This window comes from Macrotis lagotis, chromosome 1 (genome assembly GCF_037893015.1).
Source record: "Macrotis lagotis isolate mMagLag1 chromosome 1, bilby.v1.9.chrom.fasta, whole genome shotgun sequence".
Taxonomy (NCBI): Eukaryota; Metazoa; Chordata; class Mammalia; order Peramelemorphia; family Peramelidae; genus Macrotis; species Macrotis lagotis.
The window spans coordinates 117,878,531-117,902,253 of record NC_133658.1 but is presented as its reverse complement, the minus strand read 5'-3'; the positions used below and the strand labels follow the sequence as shown (position 1 = coordinate 117,902,253).

General features: G+C 34.4%; 1 protein-coding gene across 3 annotated transcripts in view; it reads right to left on the bottom strand.

Annotated features, from left to right (window-relative positions):
• Positions 1-3,913: 3,913 nt before the first annotated feature.
• Positions 3,914-23,723, bottom strand: part of SANBR (SANT and BTB domain regulator of CSR) — a 61,237-nt gene continuing 41,427 nt past the window's right edge. For 2 of the 3 annotated variants that reach the window (XM_074206794.1, XM_074206802.1), the window contains 11 exons: positions 19,005-19,157; positions 17,242-17,387; positions 16,476-16,575; positions 15,609-15,641; positions 14,752-14,851; positions 12,826-12,917; positions 12,259-12,287; positions 12,030-12,103; positions 7,548-7,636; positions 6,889-6,980; positions 3,914-5,736 (listed from right to left, as the gene is read on the bottom strand). In XM_074206794.1, coding sequence (XP_074062895.1) covers positions 5,700-5,736; positions 6,889-6,980; positions 7,548-7,636; positions 12,030-12,103; positions 12,259-12,287; positions 12,826-12,917; positions 14,752-14,851; positions 15,609-15,641; positions 16,476-16,575; positions 17,242-17,387; positions 19,005-19,157 — 945 coding nt within the window. In that variant the 3' untranslated portion in view covers positions 3,914-5,699. Of the gene's footprint in view, positions 5,737-6,888; positions 6,981-7,547; positions 7,637-12,029; positions 12,104-12,258; positions 12,288-12,825; positions 12,918-14,751; positions 14,852-15,608; positions 15,642-16,475; positions 16,576-17,241; positions 17,388-19,004; positions 19,158-23,723 lie in introns of those variants that run through there. The other variant, XR_012472440.1, reaches the window with a different exon arrangement.

Here is a 23,723-nt window from a genome sequence, read left to right as displayed (position 1 = left end):
ACAAAAAGGACTATCACCATTTTGCGTATGATGAAATCAAAGCTCAGAGTGAGTTTGTCTGAAGCCACATGGTTACAAAGTATGTTAGGTAAAATTTGAATCCTGGTTCAATTGATCCCAGATCCAGCACCCTACCCACTATTCCACACTACATATCTTTATATTTAAGTTCATAGGCATACCTCAATCTTGAGATGATTTGGTACTTAAATTTGTAGTGTAAGAATGAGAGTCATTTTCCAATAGAGGAGTCATCAGATGATAGGAACAGGCAGTTTTCAAGAAGAAATACAATCTATCAACAACCATATGAAGGAAATGTTAAAAATTAGTTATAAAACATATTTTAAAGCAACTTTTATTCCCTTATTCTCCTTATTCCCATTAAATTGTCAAAGATGGAAAAATATAGAGATGGTAAATTGGAGGTGCTCTGAGAAGACAAGACATACTAATGCTTTTTTGGTGGCTCTATGAATAGGTCCAAAATTTCTGGAAAATAAGTTGGAATTACATGGCCATTGTTGTATATACATTTTGACCCTGGTGATATCATTACTATATATTTATCCCAAATTATCCCGAGGGGCATTTCCAAAATCCAAGGATTTATCCCAAGATCCCAAGAAAGGTCCCATATATTAAAAAAAAGCCTATCATAGTAGTAGTATCAAATAACTGAAAGGAAAAAATAGGTGCTCATTGATTAGGAATGAATTAGTAAAATGATGGTATATAAATAAAGGGACAGGGCCTGGACCATTGACTTCCTTTTTTAAGAAAAAAAGATTTTTATTGATAACTTTTGCTTTTATATCAGCTATGTACCCTATGTTACTCCCTCATCTCTTCTCAAAGTCATTCTTTCTAATAAAGAATAAAATTCAGAAAAACCAGTCAGCACATCAAAAAAGTCCAAAGTTAAAGGAAATGTTTTACATCCAGAGACCCATAAACTTTTCAGATTAGTGGGACAAGTCTCATCTTTTCTTTGTAGCTAAGTTTGGTCATTATAATTTTGAAATAATCAACTATTTTATTATTGTTGTATATACATTGTTTAAGTTATTATGGATATTGTTTTCCTTTCCTCACCCCATCCACAAATAGCATTTATGTGCTTATTTAGTAAATAGTCAAATTTCTAGGAATTGTTCATTTGTTGTGTTTTAGGCAGTGGGATTTCTTCGTACTTTTACAGAGTTACTTGGTGTCAGAATCTCATTAAGCTTTCAAAAAGTTGGGTAACATGTTTTATCATCAGTCATTCAGAATTGTTGACCACTGAACTGATTAGTTTCTAAGTCTTTCAAAGTTGTTTATATAGTGTCACTATGTAAATTGTTCTGATTCTGCTCACTTCACTCTGCATCAGTTTGTTTTCCCACATTTCTTACATCATTTCTTATAGCATATTAATATTCTATCACATTTATATATTTAGCCACAAGGGATGGGGACTACAAGAGTTTACAATAGTTTGCTACTTCAAAAAGGACCATAAAGGGCTAGAAATATTTTTATGCATTCTTAGTTTGATTTAGGATTAATCTCCTAATCTACTCTCTATTTTATCTCTACCCTTCTCCTCTTTCCCAGATTTCCCCAATGAGTGAAATACACTTCTGCAGCCAACTGTGTGATTACTGTATTCTTTCCTTTAATCAAACCAGTTCAGATAAGTTCTTTCCTCTATTGATTCCGCAATCCTATGGTTTTGACAATGGCTTCTGAGCACTGGGATCCTTCCTGGTTTCCTTGCAGTACTTATTCGATGTGGAAGCTGGATTTTGACTATGATGTTCCTGAGAGTTAATTGTAGGCTTTCTTTCAGAAAGAGACTGATGTATTCTGTGTCTACATTACCCTCAAGTTCTAAGAGATATGGGCAGTTTTTTAAAGCATAACTGTCATAGCTTTTTTTTGGTTTGTTTTGTTTTTTAGATTTTTTGCAAGGCAATGGGGTTAAGTGGCTTGCCCGAGGCCACACGGCTAGGTAATTATTAAGTGTCTGAGACCGGATTTGAACCCAGGTACTCCTGACTCCAAGGCCAGTGCTTTATCCACTACGCCACCTAGCCGCCCCTTGTCATAACTTTTTAATGGTAGAAATATTTTCCTTTTTCTAATCTACTTTTTCTTCTTTCCCTCATTCAGATTTTATGTCAGGTTACGTCTGAACTAAGCTTGTGTTCTCCTGGAAGCTACTGCTGCTTTCTTGAAGGGAGTATGGAACAGTGCTTTTTACTAGGATCTCTGGCACAGCTCAGTCTTGTGATCTATAAGCTAGTAGTGTTTCAAAGTGCTCTAATCTAGGGCAAAGTGATTACTCCTCTTTCTGACCTGGGTTTGGAAACAATACTCCCAAGCAGGAGTTCCAGTAGACTCTAGATGCACTCATCTATTAGCAGCTGGCTTGAAAGCTGTGTAGGTCTAAAGTCTAGTCTCTCCTCTGCCCTTGTTATTCCACTATAGGCTTCAGACTGGGCTGAAATGGAGACCCTGCTCAGCTTCTGGAGTCAGAGGCACAAGGATGTCTTTTACTTCTTAAACTTGCTCCTTGTTCAGTACACAGTTGAGGAACCTTAATGTGGATTACCATTCCTTGGTGTAGGTTCCCTCCATGTCCACCTGGGATCTTTGACCTGGGTGGTGTGACAAAGATGACAGCTGGCACACGATCCTGAGATGACTTCTGGCCCTGGTGCAAATATTTTGTAAGGTTATTCTTGGCTAAATTCCATAACCAGACCTGTCTCCATGTGCAAACTTGAGCTGGAAAAGCTTTTTTCCCCCCCTTGGATTTACCAACCTCAGTTGGTCTCTATCAATGTGGAATTGTGAAGTACACTTTGGTCATCTTTTTTCCTGATGCTCCCTTTTGACTCTTCCTTTCCATGGAGTGATCTAGCTGACCAACATTTTCTGTAGCATTTTCCCTGTTCAAGGGTTGCTGTCATCCATTTGGGTCCTAATCTGATGCTGTGGTACATCATGCTGGATTCTCAAAAGGCTGTGGCAGTGGAGTACAAGCTCAAGCAGGTCCCTCTGATGTGGAAAGGCTTTGAGTAGCAGCTGGGGGAATAGGCTCATCAGCAAAAAGCTGACAACCAAGTGATATTTTCAGCTACAGCAACTCAGACTGTCTACTATGGTATGGCAACACCCACACTGGTGAAAGCATACTATTACTAGTCCCTCCTTTCAGGGTTTCAATTCCCATTCCTGCCTCTCTGGACTACACTGCTCTGGTCTAGCAGTCTTGCCCAAGGCCACACTGCTAGGTAATTATTAAGTGTCTGAGGCCAGATTTGAACTCAGGTACTCCTGACTCCAGGGCCAGTGCTCTATCCACTGCCCCACCTAGCTACCCCATTTTTTTTAGGTGTTTTTTTTTTTGCAAGGCAAATGGGGTTAAGTGGCTTGCCCAAGGCCACACAGCTAGGTAATTATTAAGTGTCTGAGACCAGATTTGAACCCAGGTACTCCTGACTTCAGGGCCGGTGCTTTATCCACTACGCCACGTAGCTGCCCCTGGAATTTCTTTTTTAAGGAAGCCTTTCCTCCCCTTCATTTTTCAGTTACCGTTTGTATGTTGTCTTGCCCTATAAGTGTAAATTCCTTATTTTTTTTTTTGCTTGTATCTGTTCTCCTGATAAGCACTCAGCAAAATGCAAGATATATGGCATACTTAATAAATGATGACTTGACTTAAAATATAAAACATCTTATTATAATAAAAATCAAGTAGAAATCAAATTAGTATATTGCTGCTTACCTACATTACAGGTAAGAATGAATGCTTCAGAATTATAGACTATTTAAACAACTTAATTATTGAATTCATTAAGTAGCTTTTCATTACCATTTATTTTGGTTAAAGAGGTGGGAAACTCAAAGTTAATGCAGGGTATGTTTGGCAAAGAAAATGTTAATACAGTTTTATTAAAACATTAATTGTATTTATGCTATGTAGTACAGACAGACATTAACAAAAATAAAAAAGCACATCTTGAAGAGAATCTGATTCTGAAATACTCTGGCATGAAAAATGGCACAATCACAAACAAAAAAAAATCAATTCAGTGGTCCAGTCCCCTCCAGGAGAGAAGCAGCTTACTCTTTTCACATCAGTAAATTGAGAAAGAACATTTTTCTTATTATTATTGTGGGTCTTAAAACAAAGTTTACATGAATAAACCTAGATCCCTTTGTCGAGCAAAAATATAGTAAACTTATGTCAAACTCTAATACTGAACAGATGTTACAAAGTAAACCACTCTGAAAAACTGTTTTTAAAAACAAAAAATGGAATAAAATTTCTGAATAAGAAACAAAGACTTTGGCAAAGCCATACTTATTTTCAGAAAGAAAATAAAATGAAGCTGCAAAATCCTTTAAATTAGAAAGAATACTCGAACACTTGTTTGGAATAGTGATTTCTCTGTGTAAACCAAGTGCAACACTTAACATGTCAATTAAAAGCTGCCACCCTCACATATCTAAATCTGCTTTATAATTTACATTTTTGAATAATTTTAATTAAAAATGAAATAAAGGCTGAAAAATACAGATAGTGCATTTTAAGGAGGTTTTTCTTTTCCAGAGATTTAAGTAAAAGTAATTTCCAAACACATTATTTACTATGTGCTTATGGTTTGGAACTAATTTTCCCTGAGCACTCTTTCTGCTTGGCTAGAAAAAATTAAAACATGATCTGCAGGATACAACTGTATTGTGATTTGTTTAGAGGACACACAATTGCATCCCTACTGAACATACACAAACATCTGTCTCTCTAGACAGCTCTAAAGCAATCAGTAATCTCACTGTGAACTATTTTAATGGTTGTAAAATCAATATCTTAAATTTGGGACCCTTGTAGACTCAGGGTATATCACCAAACTGAAATGATTTAATGTCCTAGGACTAACTGCTATTCTATCAGATTCAGAATGACGCTAGTAACACAGAAGGAACTAGGTAATTATCTGAACTTTCAGGCACAAATGCCAAAACATTTGTCTAGAAAGAGGGGGAAAAAAGGGGTTGATAGTAAACATTTTCATTTTTATGTGATATAAGGTTGGAGAATGAATCTTGCCCAACATACAAAAAAATTACCTTACCTTCAAGTTTTAAACACTGCAATCTTGGGGTCTTTGTTGCTCCCTAGATACTCATGCAATCCTACCTAACATCATTGGGAATTACATTGCACATACTGAAGACCAATATAGTATCCCAAGATGTATAACTGAAATGATATAATACTAGTTTAATGCACATGCATGGTAACACTGCCAGCTGTATTTCAGTCACTTCTTAATGTATTTAAAAAAACCCCACCAAGAAAAAAACTTAGAATTTAGGCCTCTTTCCTTTCAAAGAAATAAATTAGAATTCTCAAATATTAGAAGTTTTAAAATTGTGCAAATTTATAAATAAAAATTTTCTACATAGCATAACTTATTAAAAAGCAGAGTAAAATTAAGAAGTTGCATATTTACAAATTTCATTTTTTTTACAAGATCTGAGATCTGCATTCATTCTTAGTAAATATAATTAATGTGGCTTGCAGTATTCAATTTATAAGTCACTTAAAAGATTAAGACGACAGCCTTCCAAATATCTTCAAAAAAGAACAATTTCTGATGTCAGCAATGCCTTCGGCTACTTGAGAGCTTTCCTTAGGTGTCTTATACAGGACGGTTTTGACTAAAGCGACTTTTAGACCTAGGTTAAAATACAAAAATAAATAATGTCAATTAAAATCAAGGTTTAAGACTTATCTTATTTTAAATCATTAGGATAGTTGCTACTAGTTAAAAGGTAGAGACTTACATAATTAAAATTTTTATTAGATACATTCCTCCACTAAAGTTCTCTCCTCCAATGTTTTTAATGGCTATGTTAGAAGTGCAAAGGGTCAGGCCCAGGGATCAACTCAGGAACAATGTAGAAGGTTTGATCTGGAATCAGGGAACCTTAATACAAATCCCAATCCAGAGAGATTACCCACTACTACTTCTGTGATGTTGGGCAATTCAGAAAATCTCTCTGGGTTTTTCTCTACTCCTTATCTATTAAGAAATAAGGGAACTGGACATCTTAATTGATGATCCTAGGTAAGTTCAAAGAGGTTTATCACCAAACATTAGTCATTAGGTTTTGAATTCCTAGTAGGCCATGGCACCTCATGAGACTTTCTGCTGAGATGTTGACCATTTCTAGTCTCAGTTGGCTGAGGGAGAATGAAGCCTGTCTGATGAAATCACATTTTTTCTTAGGAAGCAGAACATACTGAGAGCAGGATCATGGATTTAGAGTCAGAAGACTCTTAAGGTCATTTAGTCCAACCCCCCCTCATTTTAGATGAGGAGACTAAGGCTCATAAAATGCAAGGACTTCTCCAGGTGACCTGGGGGGCATGGCAGACCACGAACACTTCTGAACCTGGATACTAGCTGTTGGCTCACAGCAAAGTTTCAAGAAACCATTCATTGTACAAAAGTTCTTAGTAATATTTTAAACTTTCAATAGCTAAAATAGCTTAAAAACAGCACTCAGACTTTTGTGACACCCTCTGAGAGCTAGAGTTCACACTCTGACATTTAATTGGGCTTTGTCAAAGATTTAAACCTACAGTTCTTGAAACTGCTTTATAAACTGTTGGGAGTTTTGAAAAAAATACATAGGCATCACTACAGCTCTATTTATGCTATGTATATATACTATATCAGCATGATTTACAATTTTGAGATGAAGTTTAACATACTCCAGATTAAAGGTAAATACGTTTTCCTTTATTATTCATGTAACTTAAACTGAAATGTAATTTCAAAATTAAGTTATCTCCTGAACACACTAATTCAGGTTTTGAGTTACCTTGCATTTTTCTCTGTGCTGCTCTGACGTGTAGTAACTGGAATTGAGGCCTTGATTTGAGCTTCAAGCCTAGAATAAATACCACCCGCAAACTGCAAAGTAAATAAATTAAATTATGAAGCTATTCTACTTTGGTTTTAATAATTACTTTGCTTATTAATGGGTCCATTTTTGAGTTTTGAAATCTTATTTTTAAGTTAAAGATCTGGAGGATAATGGATTATAATACTGCTATGGCTAATGCATATTATTACCTTATACTTAGCACACTGATATTTATAGCAGCAGGATCAATTGATACTACTAATCATCTGGACAGATGCTATTAATAAAAATCAATAACTAATATTAAATTTCCAGGAAAGTCACATAGTATGTGGCCAGTAGTGTGAAATATGAATTAAGAACCTATAATAGGAATAGAAACACATACACATACACACACACACACACACACACACACACCCACCTTACTTTGCTACTTTGGCATGTAAAGCTCAAGGGTAGGGTGAGTGGTTAATAACCTCTGTGTGCTGTTAGACTTGTCTACAGAGTTGAATTATGTGAAAACTCTTTTTAATTCCCCATGGTGAAAACAAATAAAATTCAAATGAAGGCATACTCAAACTCAGAAAAGGATACTAGAGCATAATTCTTACTTCCTTTCCTTCCTTCGACTTGACTCGATCCACATCACCTAGTCGCATTTTTATTAGATGCCCTGTAATTTCAGACATCCGTCGCTGATCTGAACATAATAAATAGTAAAACCTGTTTATTTTCTTGTGAGAAAATTATTACTTGCAGCCATAAAAATCAAGACTTTATGAATATATGACTGGTAGGTTTTCTCAGTAAACATGTTTTTGTAGGACCAAGGTATCAAGTTGCAAAGTTATTTCTTCATGGATTTTCTGGTGTTTAATAGGTATTCATAAACTTAGGAAACACAGTTAATAAAAGCAATCTGAGGTTTTTTTGGGATGTGGTTTTGGGTTCTTCTCCCCAGAAAAGCAAGTCATATCTAGGGACCCACTCTAGAACTAGCTAGATGAGAGGATTTGTATTATTACATTAAAAATATAATCTCAGGGGCAGCTAGGTGGTACCATGGATTAGTGCACCGGCCCTGTAGTCAGGAGTACCTGAGTTCAGATCTGGCTTCAGAAACTTAATTACCTAGCTGTGTGACCTTGGTCAACTCACTTAACCCCATTGCCTTGCCAAAAACAAAACCCCAAAAATCTCTTTGAAGTTGGACAACTTTAAATTTCCAAAGGTTTCAGGATCCATAAAGAAGCCAGAAGGGGAGAGACAATTTTTTTAAAAAAGGGAAAAGCTAGAACAGAACTTGTATTGCCAAATGTCTAAATTTCAATGTAAAACTGAAACATTTTTTGAGGGATGTGATTTGTATTTTCTTAGCAAATCATAAAGAAATTTTATCTGAACCTCTTCAAAGAATTTGATAAATATTCAAATAATGATTAGTTTTTCCCCCCTCTAATATGAAAACAAAGGAAGGTTAAGATTTCTCAAAAGCCTTGGCTTCCAAAATTAGACTCCTTCCAAGCCTGGCTCAATTTCTGCCACCTTTAGATCTACTTTCCCCTTTTGTTTTCTTTTTTAAAAATAACTAATATCAGGTTTTGCTGATTTTACTCATGTTGTATGGGTCTTCCCAATTCTTGTTTTATACTGCACCTTAACATTCTATTACATTAAGATACTCTAATTTATTCAGCTGATCTGATTGTTGAATGCACGGATTACTTCTGATTTTGTATTGGAAAAAGAATCATTCTTTGTTGTTGGGCACAGGTTAAAAAAAAAAGGAATTTTTTGTTGTTGTTGTTCTGGATGCTAGGCTTTATAGGAAAGTAATGTGGCCAAACTGCCACAGACTTTGTGTTTTTTCTTAACCTAATTTACATGCCAAAGGATATTTTGAGAACAGTTCCTCTAAGTTGTTATTTTTCGATTTCCAAGTAGAATTTGTGAAATGGTTTTTAGAAAAAACAGGGTTGTCTAGGATTATGAAATACCTATAAAATTAGAGATTTAATCTTCATGAGGGTTGGGGAAAGGGAGGAATTCTACTGGCTTTTCCTGTCTAACTAAGACTGGCAAAGACACTCACTCAGGAATACTTTCAGGAAAAAGCTATGATGATATTAAAAAGGGATAGTTAGCTTAGTAGCATCAAAGGCCTGAGAGGCTCTGGCCAAATACATTGGTTGCCTATGTGGGCCCTCCATATGTTTATTTTTGTTGTTTGCCCCTACATGCATGTTTTCTGACTTCCAGTTCTCTTTGTGTACATCCCGAAGTCATATATTCCAGAAGGACTTTCCCTTGTCATTTTATTTGTTGTGTTATTTGATTAAATGTCTTCATCTTGATCTAAGAGAGGTAGTCATGGTATACTGGACAGAGGGCTGGCCTTGCAACCTGGAACACTTCGGTTCAAGTCTCACCTCTGACACATACTTTCTTTGTGATCCTGAAAGGGTCACTTACAATTTCAGTGATCTGAGCAACTGAGACCCTAAGTTGCAGAGAAGGTGCCAACCTGCATTGGTAGAAGATGTTTTCTCATGGGGAGTTCTCCATGTCAATGAAAACACAAGTCCATTATCAATCTTGAGCTTAAACTAATTTGTCTTCTGGCTGGCAAAAGTAATGGCAAGGGGCTGTGCCAGCGACCCACAGTTTGGCATATATGGAGCAACTTTTTGGGGGGAACACAAGTGTTTCAGGTATTATTATAAAAGAACCCTTATACATATTTTTGTAAAAGCAGGTCCTTTTTAATGTTGTTTTTGGGATAGAGAATTAACAATGGAACTGCTGCATATTAGAACAAGAAAAGAACTCAAGGGTTACTAAGTCTAATACTCTTGTTTTACAATGAGGAAACTGAGGACTAGAAATGCTAAGTGATTTGTCCAGGGCCACACAGGCAGTCAATGGAAGTGTCAGGACTCAAAACTGGTTCCTCTGATTCCAAATTCAATATCCTTTCTTCTGACCCTTGTTAATTTGGATCATTTTTGACTCATTGCATGGTGCTTTCCAAAAACTGTATGATATCCTGAAGTTTCACCCAAAACTTATTAAGAAGAATGTCTGTTCCCTGAGAGTTCAGTGAATTTAAGCTTTTTTTTTTTCATATTTTTTTTGTCCTTCTGGGAGGTACAAGGCAGCATTTGAGGTTGTCTTGATTTGCATTTCTCTTCCTGTCTTGGACTATGAGCATTTTTCATATATTTATGAACAATTTGAATTTTCATTTCCTCTTTTTTGTAAATTTTATAGGTCTTTTGACCACTGCCCACTGGGGAGTATATATTAGTTGGATATGTGTTATTTCCTTAGAGATTTTGTGGCCAGAGCTTTATCAGAGTTGTTTACTTTATTCAGCTTCTCCAAAGTAGAAATAGATATAGAAGTTTTTCCTTCTAGATTTTTAATGAGTTGAAAAAAAATTTAGCTTGAAGAACTGATTAGAAATTATTACAGTTTATATATGTTTCTAAATCTTTTTTTTGGGTCATACAGACGTGCAGTTTTAATGAATAATGAATCTATTCTGTTTTGAGTATAGGTTTAGATAGACAGATAAAGCATTTATATAAAGCATTTCTAGTACCACACAGTTTAAAAATATCTAATATAAAAAGATTGCTTCCATAGAGAGCATTTTGATATCTAGCAATGGCAGGGTCCCTTCCTTTCCTTGGATTTCAGGACACTTTTCTTCTTGATATTTATCCTGGTCTACCTGCAACCTGGTCTACATGATGGGAAGGAAAAACAAAGTTGAGGAACAATGCCCATTGTCCAGACCAGGAGATTAAGTGGCAGGGAAGATTAGAGTGAGCTGTTCCATCAGTCATTGGTATATCTTGGATGAATCCTGGAAATGGACAATGAACTGGGCCCAGAACCAACAAGAGAACATCTCTTACAATTTACTTTTCCACACCTGTTGTTTCTGATGCTTTAATTAACTTGTTCTTGTAGTATTTAAAAAATTGTACGGGTTCTTTTCACTTTGTTTTTTTCTTATGTGTTTCTAAAAATAATTTTTTTCCCCTCTTTAGTATTTCTCTTTTGTGTTTTTTGGTGGAATGCATAAAGACCCTAGAACTATTTGATTCTTTCAGTCTGATAGTTTGGATCAATTTCTCCAGTTCTTAAAGGTTTATAACTCAATGTAGTCAAGAATGTTTGGAATAATTATTTTCCCATTTAGTTAAAAAGGCTATGATCAAATTTGGCACTATAAATAAGTTTGTAGTCAATAGAGAAACAGTTCAGATGAATTGCAGTAATTTTATGTCTAAATAGTATTATCTTTTAGTGAAAGGACTGCTGAAACACATAATAATGATGGAAGGTGGCCATAACTCAAGGACCACCAGCTTGCAAGAACATTTTCTTTTTTTTCCTTTTCTTTTGTTTTTTAGGATTTTGCAAGGCGAATGGGGTTAAGTGGTGTGCCAAAGGCCACACAGCTAGATAATTATTAAGTGTCTGAGGCTGGATTTGAACTCAGGTACTCCTGACTCCAGGGCCGGTGCTCTATCCACTGCACCAACTAGCCACCCCCAAGAACATTTTCTTAAATAATTTATAGTTACTTTGTTTAACACTAATATAATGTAAACAAAATTATCCACTTTGAAAAGAAATATGTATACATATGCACTTTCTACTATAATAGTATATAACTAAAAAGGACATACTATGGTAGTGTATGCAGGAATAAAAGGAGTAGATTTTTTGTTCTTTCTCAGATTAGTAGCGACAAAAAGGATATCCCCACTCTCACAGATACTTGGTCATTACGAGGTGGCTCCTTACAATTTTTAGACTAAGAGATCTACACTGAACCTGTTCACTGTTCCTGTTCCTATCCCTCAGCAGGAGAGTGATCTTAGAGAGGCTACTTCCAATGTCCTAGATATCAATCTTCTCATCTTTAAAATGAGGGGTTGGTTTTGATTACTCAGAAACACTTCCAATGGTGGAAGCTCCAATCTTTTATTTCTTCAAAAGGATTTGTAAACATTAGGAAGAAATACCTATCTCTCTTATGTATATGCAAATGTGTCAACCAGATCATTATGTCTTACCCTCTTCTCTCTGAGCATCCTGATTGAACCTCAAAGACCTGGAGGCATCCCATTTGCTCCTCTGTATACTCACACTATCAGAAAAAAATGGGGAAAAAAATCAGGTTCCATACCTTTATTTGAATGTGTCTGTGTATATGTATATACATGTATTTGTGTGTGTGTATGTATAAGCTTATTATGAAAAAAACATGCACAGATAAGAAAGGATGGAGAAGGCAGTACTTACACGAATGGAGAGGCATCTCTAGAAGTTGACTAAAAAAAATGAAACAACCCAATGATGGCACTTAAGCCCAACTATAACACATTTGCTGATTTAGTCAAAATTAGTATTAAAAATAATTCTCTATGATATATAAATGTAGTCTTAAATATACCAACAATTTCACAACTGTAACACTTACCCTGTGAGTAGGATAATAGTTATCATGGTAAACTATCTAGATCTTTGGAGCTCTCACCATCATGGGAAAGAGAGCTGCTCTAGTGTATATTAATGGGATAACTCTTGCCCTCCTCCTTGAAATACCAGAAGCATTTCCTGATCCCCATGCTAGTGCTGTAACCCTCCAATGACTTCTCACCTGTTTTATAGAGTTTGTATTATGGTCACATGTGTAAGCTATTTTCCCCAGTACCCTTGAGATCTGAGAAGTATTTATTACAAAATAAATACTTAATAAATACCTTTTGCTTGACTGACCTGATTCTCCTTTACCCTTTATTTAAATGATCAAAATTTTCAAGGGGCTTAGGTAACAATTAGGTAATTAATTTTAAAACTTAAAAGTACCTTATCTGATGATTTTTCTTTCTTTTGAACACATGGTGAAGACATCTGTTTTTTTGGCTGTTTGGTGAACTTCTTTGGCTTCTCTTTTTTTCCTGTAAATAAAAATGTTAAGTTATAAACTAGTTAATACGCTATCCTTGACTTCTAGTTATCACATGTATTTGGTGTTTCAGAACAATGGCAATTAGTATTCATGGTGCCATAGAATATGCAACTATGAAGCATTGCCAGAAGAAGAACAGCAGGAAAAGTTGGGCTTAATATAATAAAAAGTGATACTATCTAACTACCTAGAAACTTAGTGCTATATCAAAATACCAAGAAGCTATTTTAGAAAAAAATAAAGGTCGAGAATCTTGAGGCAAGTAATGGAAAAAAGAAGGTATGAAAGAGAGGCAGTACTTCTATATCATAAATAATATTTTAAAAAAATAAATAGGGGCAGCTAAGTGGTGCAGTGAATAGAGAACTGGCCTTGGGAGTCAGGAGGACCTGAGTTCAAATCTAGCTCAGGCATTTAATAATTACCTAGCTGTTTGACCATGGGCAAGTCACTTAACTCCATTGCCTTGCAAACTCACCCTCCCCCCATAAAAAGGGAAAAAAAATAATAACTAAAACCAAATGGTTCTGGTTAAAAACAAAAAAGTAAATCAGTGACTAGATGAGAAAGAATCAGAAACAATTTAACTCAACAACTCAATGTTTTAAAAATTCACAGAATATTAAGTGTCTTGAGTTAGAACTTTTTGCTTTACAAAACTAGAAAGCAGACTGGGAGAAATTAGGTTGATTTCATTTTCTAACATCCTATGCCATAAGCAGCTCTAAAGAGACATTCAAGTAGTTGCTTTGGTGGCACTTATATTAAAAAGGAATATACAAGAAGACTATTAATGGTCACAACATTTAAACAATTAGAAGCAAACCAGATCAGTGACTTTTTACTGCCATGGCTAGAGAGGAATTTCTTTTTCTTTCTAACTTTTTTTAATTTTTGTACTTTTTTTGCAAGTGAACTTTATTATTACTATTATTACCATAATTTTGTTATAAGAGTAAACATAACCACCCCCCCCCCCAGAAGAAGAGAAACCTCAAGAATAGTGAGAAAGAGTCAAAAAAATGTATTTCATTCTGTGTTCAGATTCCAATGGCTCTATCTCTGGGGTGAGTTGCTTTCTTTATCCTAAGTCCACCAGAGAAGTTGCTTCAATATTTTTCCCTCAGTTGCTATTACTAGCTGTATCTCCACTCTATTCCTTCCCACTCTCATTTATTCTAATCTCTCTCTCTCTCCTTTCATCCTGTCCCTGTCTAAAAGTGTGTTGTATCTGAGTACCCTCTCCCTCAATCTTCCCTCTCTTCTATCACCTATTCTCCCCTTCCCTCCCCCCATTCCCCCTTATCCCATCCCTTTCTTCTCATTTTTCTCTAGGGTAAGATAAGATTTCAGTGTGTATGTTATTTTGAGAGGAATTTCTTACTCAAATGAGGGCTGGAAATAATCATAAAAGATTAAAATACAACTTTGGTTACATGAAAATGAAAAGCTTTTTCAAAAACAAAATTAGGCAAACTGGAATAAGAAGGAAAGCTGTGGAAATGGGAGAAAAATTTGTGTATCAAATATCTCTGATGTGGGTCTAATTTACAAGATGTAGAGGAAAAGAATATAAATACATGTGACCTCATTCTTAAGGGAATACCCAACAAGATGACATTAAAGATCCTTGAAAAATATGAAGATACTTAACTATGTATTTTCCATGCAATCCGTTGGTAAGCTTAATAAGGGCAAAGAAAGACCTGCCCTCATGCTGAACAATAAATAATGTTTTGGAAATAAAATTTGATGAGTTTGTCAAAATGAATTTTGAATGCAGCTAAGAACACTGACACTTGTTTTTAATGTAGGTTATATACCTTGCTTTTTAGTTACTTCTTCCTCATCCCCAACCTCATCTTCAGTAACTTCAGAACCAGTGGTATATTCATCCTCTTCTGAAAATAATGATTGTTGTTTCTGTTGTTTAAAAAAACCCCCCAAAAACTCATGAAATAAATTCTCTGCTTTTTAATCATAAAGAGATGATCATATTTCTAACATGTTGTTCTCAAAGCAGAAAATAGAATAGATCAAGTGAAAACAAAGAAATAGTATCATAGTATTCAGCAACTGCTGGTTTATGGACAAGAAGTTTTCATATTTAGGGACATAGTGATCATATCACATATTTGTTTTTCCCCAGAGTAACTGCTATAATCCTAAGAACATAACAGATATTAAACAAATGTCTCTTGATTTGAGGAGGCTTTGATTTAAAATGGGAAGCCTAACTCTATTAAAAAACAAAATAACGATTTCTTGCATTAAATGTCTTACATTTCCTGCAACATGGTCATTGCTCACATACTAACATTTTCTTCATGGTTTTCCTTTGGTTATAGTCTCCTCCAGTGATCTAAACTTATATTACATTTTGGTGATACATCATTTCATCATGTGTTTAGATTTTGATTTAAAAATTTTTTTTTTAACACAGTAATGATGATAAGCCTAGTGCAGATGATAAAATCAGAGGTATCAAACAGCATGGCAAATATTGTCAACCTAACAAAATATTGCCAACTATAATGAAGACAAATTTCTCACTATTAACAAAAGAAGTTTAGCTAAAAGAGCAATTCACTGAAATCTCTGAAATAAAAACTGTCCAAGATTCAGTTTAAATTCTTTTTTTTTATTATAAGAAACTAAGAAAACACGAATAGTCATTTACCAGCTGCAGAGTCCAATTTTTCAAGGATAAGAACTGTAAAGAAGACAGAAAAATACTAATTCAATAGCTATGCTTCTATCCTGATTATAATACAATTTAAATCTTGTGTCTCCTATTACAGAATTACCAAAGATAATTTAGAGATCAAGTTTGCCCAAGAACTATGAGAATTTTATTCTAAATTAAAGTATCAGATTTTAAAATCATGTATGTTACCAAATTATTTGTTGAAATAAACATATGTGAATAAGAGTCCTTATTTATGGTTTAAACTTAGAATTATTGTACTGCCTGCTAGATCCCCTGATTATTTATGTAGTTCAGGAGTTTGAGCTAAGGGAGCCCACATGAAGCAGATAATTCAAAGTGGGGGGGAAAGGCTAACAATAGGGAACAACTAGAAAAAAGGCAGAAGTCATAAGGATATAATAAAATTAAGAGGGGATGGAAGTTACTGAAGTTATTCATGGGTCTTGGAAATCTTACAGGTATAGGGGTAGAAAACATACAACATTGTATATTAAAAAAGTATATTATGTATGATAGATCATTGTGGCTTAATCAGCTTATTTTCTTTAATTTGTAAAAATTAAAGGTATCAAAGTACAACAAAAGGTTAAAAGAATCCAACATAGAATTCACCTTTTGTAATAAATGAAAAGAAAATCTGTTTCTAATCTACCAAAAATAACTCCAACAAAAAACTCAAAAGCAAAATACTTCAGAAGTTACGTTTTTAAAGTTTAAAAAATGTTCAAACTTGGGAAGAAACCTAAAATTTTTTTGAAGTAAAATGAAGATCAAACAAATGCTTTAAATTACATTATAAAAATATGAACAAAGTATAGAAAAAATGGATTTACTCACAGCATTGATCTCTGCAGTTTTGGGACCCCAAGGTGTATTTGGTTCTAGCAGACCATCACAATCTGGGCCTTTCTCATCAAAGAAGCCAATTCCATAATCACTTTAAAGAAGATAGAATATTATTGATAGAAGAAAAACTTTGAAAGCATTGGATTTCATCAATTTAAATTGAACATTCTTTAAGTTTACTAATGTTTTATGAAAATTTAAGTGAAGTTATTTGCATAGCCATATAGGAGCTATATTTGTAGTTTCTCAAGTATGAGGTCTATGAGTTCAAAGTTGTATTTTCTTTCTTTTTTTTGCAAGGCAATGGGGTTAAGTGACCTGTCCAAGGGCACACAGCTAGGTAATTATTAAGTGTCTGAGGCCAGATTTGAATTCAGATTCTCCTGACTCTAGGGCTGGTGCTCTATCTACTGAGTCACCTAGGCCCCAAAAGTTTGTATTTTCTAATCAATTTAATGATTTGCCTAATAGGGACCTAACTAAGGGACAATTAAATCCTCTTAAGCCTGCCACTGAGCAAAGTGGGCTATGGGGGTTATTATTTCTGGAGTACCTTTTTAGTAGCAGTAATTATATATACTAAATTCTCCAATTCAGTTGTAACTGCAGTAAGATTAATTTCTAGAATGCTGATACTAACCAAACTTCTTAGTGCTTTTACTCAAGCATTCAAATAAAGGGCTTAAACAATTAAAAAAACACATAAAAGACAAATTCAAAGATTACAGAATTTTACCTTCTTGGGGTCTTTTCTCACCTAATTATGTCTTTAGGAAAAGGTACAACAATAACATCTCTGTGCATGAGAAGATCTTCCAGTATTTTAGAAGATGAACAGGTCTGCAAATCCCCACCTTCCCCTCGATCACACAAAGCAATCACATGGTCTCTCACTTTACAACCCTGTTATATAAGAGACTTCAGGTTAGATCGTTTGGTACAGAAATGTTTGTTTTAAGGATTATTGTTTGATTGTAAACCATGATGTGCTAGTTCTTTGAAGATGGCAGATTACCTATATGAATCAATATACTTTGAGTATACATTTGGTGCAAAGCTGATAATTAATTGGACTTGCTACATAGTTAAATCCCATATATCTTGAATTCACTTAGAATGAATGGAATATTAGTGAATAATACAAGAAGTAAAGTATTAAAATGAGACTAACAGAAAAACCAAGTGTCAACTAAGATATAATGACTTTCATCATACAATGAAGAATATTATTTTCCTATAAATAATGTATTTGCATAAAAGATATACAAAGTTAAAATAGAGAAACAAACACAAAGTAATGAATTGATCATCTTAATAAATCTAAGTAAAATATACAACACATTAATCATAGGTTGATACAACATCTTTAAGATAATCTGATCTAAAGAAACTAATTTTCCCATATATGGAATGAGAGAATTGGGAAACTGAACAGATAGTCCTTAATTGAAGATATCTCATAGAACTAAATATGTAGCATGTCATGTATTGATAGGAGTAAGGAATATGAAAATGAGGGGATTGGGGTTTGAGTTCTAATTCTATCACTATGACTTTGGGCAAATCTTCACCCTATTTTCTAATTTGTAAAATGGGATTGGAAGGCCAGGTGACACAGAAGATGAAGATCTAGCTGTAAGTTCAAATCTTAGCTCTAACATGCTGGCTATGGAACCTCAGTCCTTTGGGTAACTCTCTAAGTGGCAGAGAAGATAACCTGGAAGATCTGCATTGGAATAGGAAATTCCTTCTTGGTAAGTTTCCTATACTAAATAAGTCATAGGTCAGGTTAAAAAGGAGTTAATATAACATTCGTATCACTATTCAAAGATATGCTGACTCAGTAACCTATTGTTTCCAGTCTTGCTTGTCATTCAATGTTGGGGGTGGTGTCACCCAATTCCTTTATATTTTTCACACATCTAAGTTACCCCCTACCTATAACATGTGTGCCCACCTATAAAATGTCATCTTCCTATCTTGGGGAGGAAGTGAGATTGCAAGGGCTCAACTTGTTTTGCTGGCAATGATCTATTTGAATTATCTTAAAATTACCTATAAAAGCTGGTTCCATTTTGAAGCTATCATTGATCTTCAGTGATCAGTCTGTCAGTGTAGTGTTACCTTTTTCTACTTATAATAAACTCCATTTAATTTTCACATTCTTCATAGGGTTGTGGTGAGAATGAGATTATATATACTTTGTAAATCATAAGATTTTAGACCTATGAATTGTTGTTTTATTATCCAATGAATTTAGAATGTCATTTTGCAAATTCTCATAAAAAATTTTTAGCATAAAAAATCTCCAATGTAAATTTCCTAGTCAACCTTAACAACCTCACAAATTAAATTTCTGATGAATTAATTCTATCAATAAAAATCAAACATGATGAAGCTAAACAAAAGTTTGAGTTTATTTGGTCCCGAGTCCTCAAATTTGTGACTAATTTTTTTCCTCTTAGAACTAGTAAATTTTCAAGTTTTTCTAAGGGAAGAAAAGTCACACTGAAAATTTACCTTTGCAATCTGGGTAGGATCAAATCGAAGAACCTTCTGGTTACAGCAAGGATATATTCCCGTGCCAGAACTACTTGATGTATTCGATACACCAGGATAAATCACTGGCTCTGAGTGATATTGACAATGTGAAAACTCAGTGCAGAGAAAAGTCTAAATAGCAAAGGAAACAAATTAATAATTTTATGTGTTTGTGCATGTCACATGACTTCTTTCAAAATAAAATTTACATTATCTTCAATATACAATATTTTTTTAAAATTTATTTTTATTAAAGATATTATTTGAGTTTTACAATTCCCCCCATCTTACTTCCCTACCCCCAAGGAAAGCGATCTGTCAGTCTTTACTTTGTTTCCATGTTGTACCTTGATCCAAATCGTGTGCGATGAGAGAGAGAGATCATATCTTTAAGGAGGAGACAAGAAGTCTAAGAAAAAACAAGATCCGACAATTAGACGTCTGGGTTTTTTTCACCCTAAATTAAAGAGAATAGTCCTGGAACTTTGTTCAAACTCCAGGGCTCCTCATCTGGGTACAGATGGCACTCTCCTTTGCAGACAGCCCCCAAATTGGTCCTGACTGTTGCACTGATGGAATGAGCAAGTCCTTCAAGGTTGATCATCACTCCCATGTTGCTGTTAGGGTGTACAATGTTCTTCTGGTTCTGCTCATCTCGCTCAGCTTCAGTTCATGCAAATCCCTCCAGGCTTCTCTGAAATCCCATCCCTCCTAGTTTCTAATAGAACAATAGTGTTCCATGACATACATATGCCACAATTTGCTAAGACATTCCCCAATTGAAGGACATTTACTTGATTTCCGCTTCTTTGCCACCACAAATAGGGCTGCTATAAATATTTTTGTACAAGTGATGTTTTTACCCTTTTTCATCATCTCTTCAGGGTATAGACCCAGTAGTGGTATTGCTGGGTCAAAGGGTATGCACATTTTTGTTGCCTGTTGGGCATAGTTCCAAATAGCTCTCCAGAAAGGTTGGATGAGTTCATAGCTCCACCAACAGCATAATAGTGTCCCAGATTTCCCACAACCCTTCCAACAATGATCATTATCCTTCCTGGTCATACTGGCCAATCTGAGAGGTGTGAGGTGGTACCTTAGCGAAGCTTTAATTTGCATTTCTCTAATAATTAATGATTTAGAGCATTTTCTCATATGGCTATGGATTGCTTTGATCTCCTCATCTGTAAATTGCCTTTGCATATCCTTTGACCATCTGTCAAATTGGGGAATGGCTTTTTGTTTTAAATGGCGTTTTGTTTTAAAAATATGACTCAGTTCTCTATATTTTAGAAATGAGTCCTTTGTCAGAATCATTAGTTGTAAAGATTCTTTCCCAATTTACTACAATTCTTTTGATCTTGGTTACAGTGGTTTTATCTGTGCAAAAACTTTTTAATTTAATGAAATCAAAATCATCTAGTTGTTTTTTTGTGACAATACACAATAATTTAAATCATGAATTTGCCAGTTTTGTCAAAAGTTTCCTCATGGAAATTATATCATGAACAGCACTTAAAAGTTTCATAGAATTATACTAGATTTAGAGTTTGAAGGGTCCCTTAGAAGGAATCTCAGAGGCCATATAGTTAAAATCATTTTACAGATGAGAGAAATGATCTGTGAAGCTGGGGCTTGCCCAATATCATACAGGTAGGAAGTGTGAATGAATGGTCATTTACCCCAATTCCTTCTTTTAATAGATGAAGAAACTAAGGCTGAAAGAGTTAAGTTGACTTCTTCAGGGTTGCATTAGGAAAAATGGCAGAAAGAAGATTCTGAACTCAGGTTCTTTGAATTCATACCTAGTACCCTTTCTGCTTTACAAATATGATATTTTTTTAGTAAAGATTTTATTTATTTGGAGTTTTACAATTTTTTCCCTAATCTTACTTCCCTCCCCCACCCCCCACAGAAGGCAATTTGTCAGTCTTTACATTGTTTCCATGGTATGCACTGATCCAAATTGAGTGTGATGAGAGAGAAATCAATGATATATTGTTTTTAAAAGAGTATATAAATAACTCCAATATTAATGGAAACTATGGTGTAAGTCTAAAATTAGATGAAAACAAATTGTTTAGCTGTGTCATGCTAGGATTTTCAGGTACACTTATAAATGGAAACAACTAAAAACTATCAGAAATTTCACTTTTAAAACAATGATATTGAATAAGACATCAACACATAATAATTTGCCCTTCTGAACCATTCAAGCACAAAGTACCACTCCAATGCTTCCATTGCAGCATGAAAATGACTCTAACTTTGTGCTAGTACAAAAGAATACGTTCTTCTAGGCTCCACCATGCTTGAAAGTCTTTGAGTACAAGCCCCATTCAGGCTAGTTTGAAATGATTAATTCTTTGAATGTATAATCATGGATTACTAACAATAAAGAGGAATGATATCCTTCAGTCTTGCTTCCCCCTTCCACTTCTGCAGCGATGATGAGGGAGTAGCAAAAAAAGAGAAGAAGGTGCTAAAAATGGAAGCTTTTAGACTGCCTATAAACATGGAATGTATTCTTAAATGTGAGATCTTTAATGAACAGTGAATCAACATATTATCACAAGGCCTAAAGCACATATTGATCCTTATATTTTTGTAGTAAAGAAAATCAGAAGATTAAAAACTGCAACTAAGTGGAAGGAGGAACAGGTTTTCTGAGTGCTTTGTAAGCACTGCTGCTATTGCTCAAACACAATCACCCTCCTCTAGGCTACCAAGAGTACTCTCTCTTAAACCAAAGTTACATAAAGAACAGAGATGGACTACGTCGGATAGCATATACTTCAGTTTTCACCTGTTAACTTCCACCTCATGAAGAGATATTATTGTATTGATCCAAGTTCTGAAGTTTTAAAATGCTATTTTTCTTTACATTACTGCAGCTATATATAGTTATGTTCTTTGTTCTCCTTATTTTGCTCCATATCAGTTTCTGTCAGGCTTCCAAAATGTCTCTAAAATTCTACATTCATTTTCCCTTACAACAGAATAATTCTATTACATTCATTGACCATAATTTGTTCAGTTATTCTCCAATATAAACACCTTCTGGTTTTTTCCTCCCTTACCACCGAGATTGCTGCTATGAATGGTTTGCCAGTATTGAATTGAATGAGATCTTTTCCCTTGGATTATATGTCTTGTACTGGGATTGCATCATATAGTTTCAAATTGTTTTCCAGAATAGCTGAAACAATTCATAACTGTACCAACAATACTATAAATAAATGTTTTTGGCAAAAGTTTATGTATTTACCCTTGCATTTCAATTAGCCTTTGACAAAAATAAAACATCCAATTCTATTAAAAAACACCAGAGTATAGAAATAAATAGAATTTTCCTTAAAATAATAAGCAGTAACTATCTAAAAACCTTCAACAAATGTTATGTGTATTGAGAATAAAGTGGGAGCTCTTCCAGTAAGATTAGGGGTAAAACAAGTATACCCATTATCACTAATTAATTTTTGGTTTATCTTTCCATGACCCTTTATTCCAAGTATTTTTTATTGTATCATGATCTGAAAAGTTTGCATTTATTATTTTTGTCTTTCTGCACTTGATTATAAGGTTTTTATGCCCTAGTACGTAGTTAGTTTTGTAAAAGGCGCCATGTACTACAGAGAAAGATGTTATTTTCTATTCCCATTCAATTTTCTCTAGTTGTCTATCATATTTAAGTTTTCTAAGATTTTATTATTCTTAATTTACTTGTTTATTTGTGCTTAGATTTAGCTAATTCTGAGAGAGTGAAGACTGAGATACCCCATTGTTATAGTTTTGCTGTCTGTGTCTCCTTGTAATCCATTCAGCTTCTCCTGTAAGAATTTGGATGTTATACCTCTTGGTGAATATGTTTAGTAATGATATAACTTCACTGTCCATGGTACATTTTAAGATGTAATTTCCTTCTTTATTCTTTTTAATGAGATCTATTTTGCTTTTGCTTTCTCTAAGATCAGGAATGCTATTGATTTTTTTTACATTCACTGAAGAAAATATATTTTGTTCCAGTCTTTTACCTTTACCCTATGTGTGTATCTCTCTGCTTCAAATGTGTTTCTTGTAAACAACATATTGTAGGATTCTGGCTTTTAATCCATTCTGCTATCTACTTTTGTTTCATGGGAGAATTCATCCCATTCACATTTAAAGTTAAGATCAGTAATTCTGTATTTCCCTCCATGCTGTCTTTCCCTGTTTAAACTTATTCTTCTTCACAATGTTTTACTCACCCCTTTAACTTTTCCTTAAATTTTAACTTTAACTTTGCTTTCACTTTTACTTTCCCTTTTTATCAGTCCCTTCTTCCCTTTTCATCCCCTTTCTTGTAGGGTAGAATAGATTTTTAAATCCAATTGGGAATTTATGTTCCCTCTCTGGGACAGAGAGATTTACTCAGTTAACACCCTCTCTTCTTTCCCTCTACTATAATAGATCTTTGTGTCTTTTAAGCTGGTGTTATTTATCCACTAATGCCTAGTCTTCTCCTAGTATAGTACTTCTTTTAATGTTTTTATTGTTTTAACAATTTATCTTGTACTTATATTCCCTTTGTCAAAATATACTCCTTTTATCTGTTCTGACAGAAGCACTATTCTCAAAGGTTGATTGATTGCTTGACTGACTGATAAGTAGCACTGCTTCATAGTCACTAAGAACTCCCCTCTTATCTCATTAAAAATA